This window comes from Asterias rubens, chromosome 1, assembly GCF_902459465.1.
Source record: "Asterias rubens chromosome 1, eAstRub1.3, whole genome shotgun sequence".
NCBI classification, from domain to species: Eukaryota; Metazoa; Echinodermata; class Asteroidea; order Forcipulatida; family Asteriidae; genus Asterias; species Asterias rubens.
Genome location: NC_047062.1, coordinates 21,995,602 through 22,006,112, shown reverse-complemented (window position 1 = coordinate 22,006,112; position 10,511 = coordinate 21,995,602). Strand labels below are relative to the sequence as shown.

The following is a 10,511-nucleotide window of genomic DNA, read 5'->3' as shown; positions in this document are numbered from 1 at the left end:
AGAGGGCGCATTCACTATTGTTGGGGCAGTTCTTGCATTGTGCCGATATGTTTTCATTTCCTTACTTATAATTTTTTGATATGGTTTTTTTAATCCCCTTTTGTTATGTTCAAAAATTTCCGGTCAGTGAGCGTAAAATGCAATTGATTGTTTTTCTCAGAAGTTGGAGCACCTGGATGGAATAATATGTTACACAATGTGAATTATTAATTTTGTATGAATTTTTGTTAATGAGATGGCGGAATTTCTTTTGTTGACCAACCAGTCAACTTTTATAAAAAGTCGAAAGAACGAAAAAAAAGATCAAAAATACACTAAAAAAATATGATTTTTAACAGTACAATAACTTCATCAAATAAGTCAGTCCATCTTAATACGGACAATTCAGGGAAGCGTTTTGCCGCCAATGAAAAAAAGTCTCTCTTATTTGTGCGTACACATAACTTCGTGTACGTACACAAGTACAAAGTTCCAAACTTTAAATACCCTCTATCTCTCACTGCCCCATCATAATTGTAAAGTCTAAGCACCGCCTATATCTCTTATTAATTCATAAATAAGTTATGTGTACGCACAAATAAGAGAGACTTTTTTTCAAAATAAGGACAAGTCAAAAACTGTTGAAATACTTTGAACAATTTTTACTGGTTATTTCAGGGGGGGGGGGGGGGTAGTTTAAGAAACTATATCAGCCGTATTAATTTAGTTTGCAATAACTTCGCATTAATCGACCTTTGCTAGTCTATTTAATGACCCAATAGATTCATTTATTTCAAAAGAGGGCGTTGTTTACAACTAATGGTTATTATTATTATTATTATTATTTATTCGGCCAGTGTCAAAAACAAATACATACAAGTAAAACAAAGGATAATAAGACTTCAAAAAAGGTAACTTAAATACAGAGTAACTAGAGGAGCGGGATTAGACAAAAGGGTACAGGACAGGTACGGGATGTGGAGGAAGGAAGAGGAAGGGACAACAATCCATTCTAAGACGGCCAGGATAAACAAAAGCGTACTACTACACTATGACTCAAAAGCCTGCTTATCCAATCCTCGAATAGAGTATAAATAAAAAAAATCACTATGATAAACACTTAGATACTATAAAATAAACAAATATAAATATATACTTTGAGTAAAACTAATAAAAAATTTGAAGCACTAGATAGATATTTGATAGATTAAGAGCTGCTAACAAACTTGACAACAATTGAAGCTATTTAAACAAGTTATTTAAAAAGAAAAACAGAATAGATAAAATAATAAATACTTACATTAATACATGAATAAATGAATAGATAGATAGATAGATAGGTAGATAAAGAAATAAAGGAAGGGAGGAAGGAAGGGAGGAAGGAGGGAGGGAGGGAGAGGGGGAGAGAAAGAAAGAATTAATTAATTAAAGAAAGAATGAGATAAGTAAATAAATAAATAAATAAATGAAAAAGTAATTTAGTAAATCAATAAATAAATAAAGGAATAATTAAATAAATAAATAAATAAATGATGAATAATAAACAAAAGAACGAACGAACGAATGAATAAATAAATTAATTAATAAGTAGCTAAATGAACAAACAGATAAATAAATAAAAAATATAAAATAATAAATTAATCAATCAAACAAACAAAAGATAATTTCAAAAATAGATAAATAAATAACCATTAAGTGGGAAAAAAAGTCAATACAGATCAAATCAAGTCAAAACAGATAAAATCAAATACAATCCAATACAATAAAAAGGATTAGCATTAAACATCATTATTGAAATAACTAGACAGTTGGTTGTTAAAACCCCTCCAAGAGTCAAGAATGACCGAGTTCTTAACGGCGGTTGGCAAGCTACTCCAGATACGGTGTCGGGAGTGTCGAATATTGGCACGTTTTTCAGCGAACTATTGAAATACGTTGACAAATTTCAAGGGGTTATTTCAGTTCAGGAGGGGAAAAAATATATTTAGAAACTTAAGTCGCCTTTTCGACGCAATGGCGATATCCACCTAACTTTTGCAATTACTTCACCTTAATCGACTTTTGCCAGTCTATTTAAATACCCAGTTGATTCATTTATTTCAAAAGAGGGCGCTGTTTACAATTAATGGTGTCGAATATTGGCACGTTTTCCATGCCACACAACACCGTCGAGACTGTTGAGTTTAAAAAAATCGTGTATTATATCTGATAATTTATCGTTGAAAAAACTATTTCAAAACATGTAAGTACATTATAATTAGATTGTTTTGTTGGTTATGTTGATCTATTGGATCACTGATAAAAAAGGGTTGTTGATACAGATTGACTGTGGACACGGACGTCAGTTGTTTACAGGGGTGGCACGTGTATAAAACCACTGGTTGTATTTGATTTACTCAACTGTCTGTGTTAGTTGATTGTACCATGTTTGTTTGAGTACATACATACCACTAAAAACAGTAACAGTTTTGAATGTATATTATGCGGTAAACCCTTCTTCTCAGGTAAGAAAAACATTCTGTGGTTTTGGAGTTTATTAACGGCGGATAAATTGGTGGCGACGTGCGGAAGATTATCCATTAATAAAACTATTTCTAGATGTCGATGCACTCGAATTTATCAAAAGAGTAATCTGGTAAGACCCCCAGTACACACTTATCGCTAATAATAATAATAATAATAATAAAACTAGGGTAGTTGTGAGAGTTGTCGGGGACGGTCCAATTCAAAAACGTTTCGGTGGTTTATACAACAGCAAGATGTCACTGAGGAGTTGGTCGAAGTGGTCGACCAGGGCATTCTGACGGCGCCACATGTATTCGGCCAACCGGAAACCGAAGCCGTCAGTAGAGCTGGTAGCTCGGCAGACTCCTCTTGATCTGCCACCACTGGCACTCAATATTTTGAGTTATTTAAATTAATAAACGGTAATGTGTTGGTTGGTTAACTAGTATGATTCTATCTTTGGATTTATTTGTCTGGCATTTCAATTCAGTCATGATTTAGCTGCACTCAAAAAGAAGGAGAAGAAGCGATAAGTAATACGATTGATGTTATTTTACCATCATATTTGATTACACTTTATAGGGCGGAGGAACCAACAATGGATGCAGAAACAGATGATCGCTTCTCCGTGATTACGCACGACCCTCGATTTAGAAAGATCTCCCAGAACAGCCGCAAGGTCAAAATTGACAAGCGCTTCCAAGGCATGTTCAAGGACAAAAGCTTCAAACTCAAATACAGCGTGGACAAGAGAGGGCGACCCGTTCGACTGACATCGGACGAGAACTTGCGGAGGTTTTATGATTTGTCAAGCTCATCAGACTCTGAGGATGAGAAGGACGGAGAAGATGGTAAAGATGCGGATCCATCATCGGAAGATGAACCTGAAGTCCAAACGAGTTTGCAGAAAAAAAAGAAGAGACTCTCCGGAAAACAAAGACTTAAGGAGGAACTTATAAAGAGGAAGGAGAAGAAGAGAAACAATGAAGGAGCGACTCCTAAGGAAAGGAAGACACTTTCTCTAAGACAACCTGCTGCAGATGATTCTGAAGGTATGCTTCGCTGTGACTATAGGAACAAGTACACAGGCTGGGGTGGATTTTACAAAGAGTTAAGACTATCTTAAGTGTTTAATAAACTAGGACTAGTCCTAAGTTAGGAGTATCTTTGTGAAATTGACTCTAGAAAACAATGATAAATTCTGCCACTTTTTTATTCATTATGACTGAAAGTGGTATCTGATTTACCCTGATGGCGATCTGATGATGATTTTGGTAATGATGAATGCAAAAGTGGACTTCAGATGTGACATCGTTGCCAAGCATTATCTCTAAGAGATGTGAATATCCAACTGAGTAGTGTTGGTCCTGAAAAGAACCGGTGGTTAACGACTCAACGTTTTGATCAGTAAGCCTGACCACCAGTTCTTTTTTCGAACCAACACTGCTCAAAAGAGATATTCACATGATGTTTAATCGCACACCTCTCTTAGTTTTATAATGCCACCATGCAAAGTTTTAAATCCTATTGAAGCATTATCTCACACATTCATGCTGAAAATTTATAGTTAAAAGGTTATTATAAAAAGGGTTTGTCTGATTTGTTGCATAGATAAGAAAATTACAATTTTGTACTTTCAGATGATAGCAGTGATCATGACCAAGATACTAGCGATTTGGACATCAATGGTCCCTCTGCACCCCTTCCAAGCAATCGGAAAGCTCACTCAATCCCCCAAGCCATGGATCTTGCCAGAGGTCAAGGCAACCAAGACAGTTCCTCAGACTCCGACTCCGACTCGGACTACGGAGGCAGTGACAGCGACGGGGAGGGCAGCGAGGCGGAAGTCAAGTGGGGAGAGCTGGACAAAGAAGCCCCACGGAGTAGCGATGAGTCTTCGCGCCTTGCCCTGTGTAACATGGATTGGGATCGAGTGACAGCCAGTGATCTGCTTGTGTTATTTAATTCTTTTAAGCCTACCGGGGGTGTGGTGCACTCAGTCAAGGTACGATGGTTAACCGTTTTGTTAGTGGCAAAGGATTTCGTGTACGTACACGGTAATTTCCAGCTTATCATTTATGCACATGATATTTAGGTTTTGACTTATCGAGTACGTACCCGATAAGTGATTGCCTGTAACAACAGAAAAGTGACTTTATTAACCCTTATTGTCAGTGGCTTAGCGAGACATTTTAATTTCTTGAGGAGGGGGAGGGTTTGCAAGCCAAGGAAAAAAAAACATGATTAGGGGGGCTAACTTATATATCAAACCATTCATTGATGGTTTTTTTTATGAGGGGGTGCAAGTTTCTCTGCAGGGGGTGGCCGGCCTCTGGTTATGCCACTGCTCATTTTGCCATGATTGGATATGAACCTCAAAACTCTCAGAGCCCTTTTTACTTGACAAAAAGGGCGGTTTACACATTTAAGAATGAAATTTTGAGAATGCATTTAATCTTTTTTCTCCCCTCAAGATATGTCCATCTGACTTCGGTTTGGAGAAGATGAGAGAAGAGGATGCGAAGGGTCCGTTGGAGTTCACAGACGCAGACAACGGAGAAATGAATCCCACCACAGAGGAAGATCATAAGCTGCAAATGAAGCTCAGGAAATATCAGCTGCAGAGGTGAGAATGGGTTGCAGAGCCAAACATTCACGCTTGACTGCGGGCCCTACACTGGACTGCGGGTCCAAGGCCAGGGTTTTTAACATCACTCTAGTAAACATTCTACTGAACAAGTGTGGCTGTCTTGTGTTTTTGCATGTTCATGTGATCTGCTTGGTGCTTGTCATCACTGGTTGCACAATCATGTTACATGTTTGTGTGCATTTTGTGTTTTTTTTTTTTCCCCACCAAATTTGAGGCTTGGATTGAAATGAAATGGTCTTGATAAGCCTGGGATTAATTACAAAGTGTTTGTTTTATAAACTCTGGAGGTCTTCTGAACTTAAGGAGCTCTTTTGGATGCTGGGTTCAGTTTCATAAAGAGCAAAGATTGATCTTAAGTTGTGCATCAATTTTTGTTGCTCGGCAAAGTGTGACAATACAAATCACTATGGCAATATTGCCAACTTATTTTTAAGCAAAAATGTTGTGCCTTGTGAAATTAAACCATGTTTACAAACTTGGGTCTTAAATTTCACCTTGTTTCTTGTGAGGTCCCTCAAGCACAACATAGAAGCGACTGTTGAGGAAACAAGTGTGGATGTACCCTATTTTCAATCCTTAAGCTGTTCTTATGAATGCATTGTTTATTTCTCAGGCTAAAGTACTACTTTGCAGTGATCGAGTGTGACAGTGTGGCAACGGCCTCTACAGTGTACGGGCACTGCGATGGAATGGAGTACCTGAGTAGCTCAACCAGACTAGACCTCCGGTAAGCAATCATTGCATGGCCATAATTGTCTGGAGCCCCTGTTTGCTTATATGATTATACTACCATCCATAATCAAGGAACCATTTTTTTATCATGGGTTCTTTTGTTGGGTGGGGGGGGGGGGAGTTAGGGTATATTACTTTGCCATACCAGAGAAGTAAACCCAATACCATGGTTTGGCTGACAATTTTGTGTCCGTTGCAATGACATTGAGAACAGTTATGACCATGTCACAAGAGTCAATTTACAGGCAACCAGTTCCAGGCAATCTCCATAAAGAAAAGCCATTCTTGTTTCAATGTTCACCTATTTTTCTTGTGGATTGTAAGACTCGTATGCTCATTACTCATGTGCTACCAAAGTGGTCCTTCAGCAAGCCCTGTGGTTTGTTGCCTCCAAGTTGACTGTAAGACTTGCCCAAGTGACAAGGAGATGCAGCCGTGTTTTAATTTCCTTGCACTAAAATCCATTTCTGAATGTTGTTGTCTCGGACTGAAGATTTATTCCAGACAGCGTGACCTTTGAGAAGGAGCCAAAGGATGTTGCTACCGACATGCCGGATGCCTCCCTGTACAAACCCATTGAGTTCCGCACCTCAGCGCTGCATCAGTCCAGGGTGGAGTTGACGTGGGATGAGACGAACCATCATCGGACGGTCAAGACGGCCGAGGCCTTCAAGAAGAAGAGCATCGAGGAGATGGACGTCAGCGCCTTCTTGGCGTCCTCTAGCGATGACAACGAAGAAGAGGGTGGTAAGAGTTACTTGGTGTCAGGAGTAAGCCCGGGCGACTAGTGCTACTAACAATATTGAAGTCTTATATAGCGCACGTATCTACCAAATAAGGTACTCAAGGCGTTGAGTATATACAAACTTTCAGAAAGATAGGTTAATGCAGTGATGAATTCTGAGACCCAATTAGTTAGCACCTAACTAGTGGCGAAGTTGCGACCTGATTGCTTAGTCGACTATCGTTTTTCAGCTACTAGCCACAACTACTACAATAATAGTCGCGACTACCTGCTAGGTGAACCAATTGTGTCACTCACGACTATTCATGGCAACATAATTTACTAATGAAAAACAATCAGTCATCAGTGACACAAGCCTTCAATCCATTCAGATTGAATTTTACTATATTGCGCCAGCAGACACTGGGCTTGTGACAGCAGATGAAATATCTACATGCTATGGGACAGAGGGATCTGGGAACACCTCTATTGTAACATCATTGATCAAGGACACCACTCGAAATAGAAGAAGATAAAGAGAGTGGAAGTGACATGATGGGGGCGATGACCGGTGACTTTGTTTTCTTGGAGCTGGAACCGGATTTAATAATCCCCAAATCTCTTTTTTCCCTTTCAATTTAACCTCGCAGATAATTGGGAGTTCGATTTTGAGGAAAAGAAAGAACCAGAACAAAATCGGGAGACGAAAGAGCACGTCAAAAAGCCCTTAAGTGAAGATCAGCAGATTGCTAAATACCGAGCCCTCCTGAAAGATGTAGACAAGGGTCAGCAGCAGACGGACAGGGATAAACAAATGGAGATGGAGATCACTTGGGAACCGGGTAAGATTGTTAGCATATCCATGCAAATTAGGTGCACACCAGACTGAACCTTTTTAGGTAATTAGCATATCCATGCAAATTAGGTGCACACCAGACTGAACCTTTTTAGGTAATTAGCATATCCATGCAAATTAGGTGCTGACCAGACTGAACCTGTTTACGTGATTAGCATAGCCCTGCAAAGGATGTGGAACCATGTGAGATGTAAGAATACATATTTCTGCAAGTTGATGTTACAAAAGAACCTGATCCTCCTCACATTCTGGCCATGCACTATGGAATGTACTTCGATAAGTCACTACATATATACCAGCTTCAAAACTCATCTGAAAACGTATTTTTGTGCTATAGAGTTTCATTGATGTAACTCATTGTAGACACACTTACTTCTGCATCTCTTCTGCGCCCGGAGTGTCTTTTAGACAGACAAATGAATTTGTTATGGTATTTCACAAAATGTAAACGTTATTGGAATTATAATTATTATCTTTTTTTGCAATGACAGGCTTGAAAGATGCAACTGAGGAACTTGTCAAGAAGAAATCTGAAAAGTCTTCGGAGTCCACGCCTTGGGAGAATTTCCTTGAGAAGAAGAAGGACAAGAAAAAGAAACTAAAGGGGCTGAAGAAACAGGTAAGAAAAGCTGTGCATTTTGTTGAGAGAAAAACCCAAAACAAAACAAGAATATAATCAGGTCCTTTGCAAAAGGAAGAAACTCCAATGAAGACATGTGGATAAGAGCGGCAGACTCAAGTGCTGGTGTTTCGATTCAAGTGCCGGTTGTGGCACTTGTGTCCTTAAGCAAGACACCTTCCGTTATCTGATAGGACGTTAGGTGTAAGTTCTGTATGTTGTGTAATACACGTAAAAGAATCCAGTGCACTAATATCATAAAGAGAAGGGGTTTGCCAGAGTGTTTCCTGGTTCCTGGTTTCACCTGAGCGTCACTAAGTGACGGATTCGAGCGCTTTATAAGAAGCCACGATTATTGTTATATGGTGATGCTCAACTTATTTACTTGTTTTTTTTTCAGCAATTGAACGAAGCAAAGGAGCACTCCGATGGCGCCTTTAGTGACGATGAACTTCCTACCGGAGTAGACCTCAATGATCCGTTCTTCAAAGATGCTCTGAGAGAAGATGGGGTTGAAGGTAAGTTCCAGTCACATTCCTCCCCAAAGTCCTTTACATCTTCCTTGAGCCACTAACTGTGCGAGACGAATAACATTAAAACTTAGCTACTTGCATCATGTTTCCTTGTTTGTGAACTGTTTTCTCAATGAGTTATAATGAGTTTTTTAATTCCTTGGGTCTCTCAACCATTACAACATCTCGGACCTTTGGTATTTCTTCCATGAATGAGAAGAACTCTTGATAGATTGCTTGCAGCTCGGATTCTAATCACAAGCTGCTTATTTCTTTAAAGGTATCAAGAAGAAAAGTAAGAAGACAAAAGGCAAGAAACAAGAGGCAGAGATCGATGATGAAGAACGAGAAAGGATCAAACAGAAGCAGGTAGGAGATGGTTTGAAATTCTGTATCATTGACACCGATACATTGACTTCACAGTCTTGCAAGGAATAATTCGCAAGGAATAAATTAACATTCGTAGTGAAAACAGCCCTGTGAAGTAAAAAATCATTGCGCATTTGCAGGAAGTATGAACCGGGCTTAACCACAAACGGCTCACTTGAATGTCTCTTATTGGAAACAAATTCACCTGAGAATATCTTTTTAAAATAATGGTTGGGTGTTCTACTCTTGTTGAAATCTTTTTAGTTGGAGCTTGAACTACTGTTTATGGACGACGAAGACGGCAAGAAACATTTCAACCTGAAGGCCATCATGGAGAACGAGCAGAACCAAGGCAAGAAGATGTCGAGGAAGAAAAAGAGGAAACTCCAACAGGAGGAGACAGCCAAGTTTGAGGACGACTTTGAAATCGACGTGAAGGATCAACGCTTTCAGGCGATGTTCTCATCTCACCTGTATGCAATGGATCCGTCCGATCCCCAGTTTAAGAAGACCAAAGCGACAGAGGCTCTCCAGGCCGAGCGACAGGTTCAACGAAAGAAGGAAGATCAGAGAAGATTGGACACTGCAAGAAAGGTCTCTACCGTCACATCAAAGACAGTGCCCGATGCCACACCCAAGGCTTCATCCCAGAGTGATGTCTCAAAACAGAGTAGCAGAGGGGCGGAACTTTCAATGCTTGTCAAGTCTGTTAAGAACAAAACAAACCAGTTCAAGGCACAGAAGTTAAAACGTCAGAAAGTCCACTGAAAATTGAACTATACAAACAGATGGTATTTAAGTTACCATGCTCAAGCCACACCCGAGGGCCACACCCTGGAACCACACCTTAGAGCCACACCCAGGATGATTTTGCAGAGTAATCCGACATTAAGAGCAACTATAAATATAAATGTTAATAGTGAACTTGCGGGTACAACCATGGGTCAAAAAACTCTTTTGAAGGAGTGGTGGCTCTGAAAAGAGCCGGTTTGGTCTCGACGTTTCGAATCGTATACTCTGCTCGTCTTCAGGAGAATGCTGGACTACTGGAGGTGGTGGAGCTTATGTATGACTGGAGGGATGCACTTTTGGGCGGGAAGGAGAGGAGCAGAGTATACTGTTCGAAACGTCGAGACCTAACCGTCTCTTTTCAGAGCCACCACTCCTTGAAAAGAGTTTTTTTACTCATGGTTGTACCGGCAAGTTCCCTCTCAATATTTATATTTATAGTTGCTCTTATTCTCTACACCATGCAAAGCTTCAAACACCATTTAATAAGACATTTATGAACATATTGCAATCACTTGAGACAACAGATGATCCATAATCAAAGTAATTTTCAAAGAAAATAATTTGTTTGAATGATTTTCATCTTATGAATTACAAATTACCAAATGAGCATATATCAACTTGGTGACAATTTTTATGTGAAGAAATAAATAACGTAATGCTATATTCAACATTTTTTAGGTCTTTGTCTTGTAATATTTATTGTAAATGGTCAATTTGCCACATTATGTTATGTTTGTCTAGTATGTAAAGTCTGTTTGGTTTGAGTCAGAAGG

General features: G+C 39.2%; 1 protein-coding gene across 2 annotated transcripts; it reads left to right on the top strand.

Moving 5' to 3' along the window:
* Positions 1-2,115: 2,115 nt before the first annotated feature.
* On the top strand, positions 2,116-9,909 carry LOC117299068 (ESF1 homolog). 2 transcript variants are annotated; one of them, XM_033782487.1, is made up of 12 exons: positions 2,116-2,221; positions 3,067-3,536; positions 4,125-4,489; positions 4,959-5,110; positions 5,748-5,861; positions 6,360-6,613; positions 7,241-7,432; positions 7,938-8,065; positions 8,466-8,583; positions 8,858-8,946; positions 9,211-9,719; positions 9,772-9,909. In XM_033782487.1, coding segments are annotated over exons 1-11 (2,388 nt in total). In that variant the 5' UTR covers positions 2,116-2,219; the 3' UTR covers positions 9,715-9,719; positions 9,772-9,909. The 2 variants fall into 2 exon arrangements, with proteins under 2 accessions (XP_033638378.1, XP_033638368.1); XM_033782477.1 differs by having other exon boundaries at positions 9,211-9,909.
* The last annotated feature ends 602 nt before the right edge of the window (positions 9,910-10,511 follow it).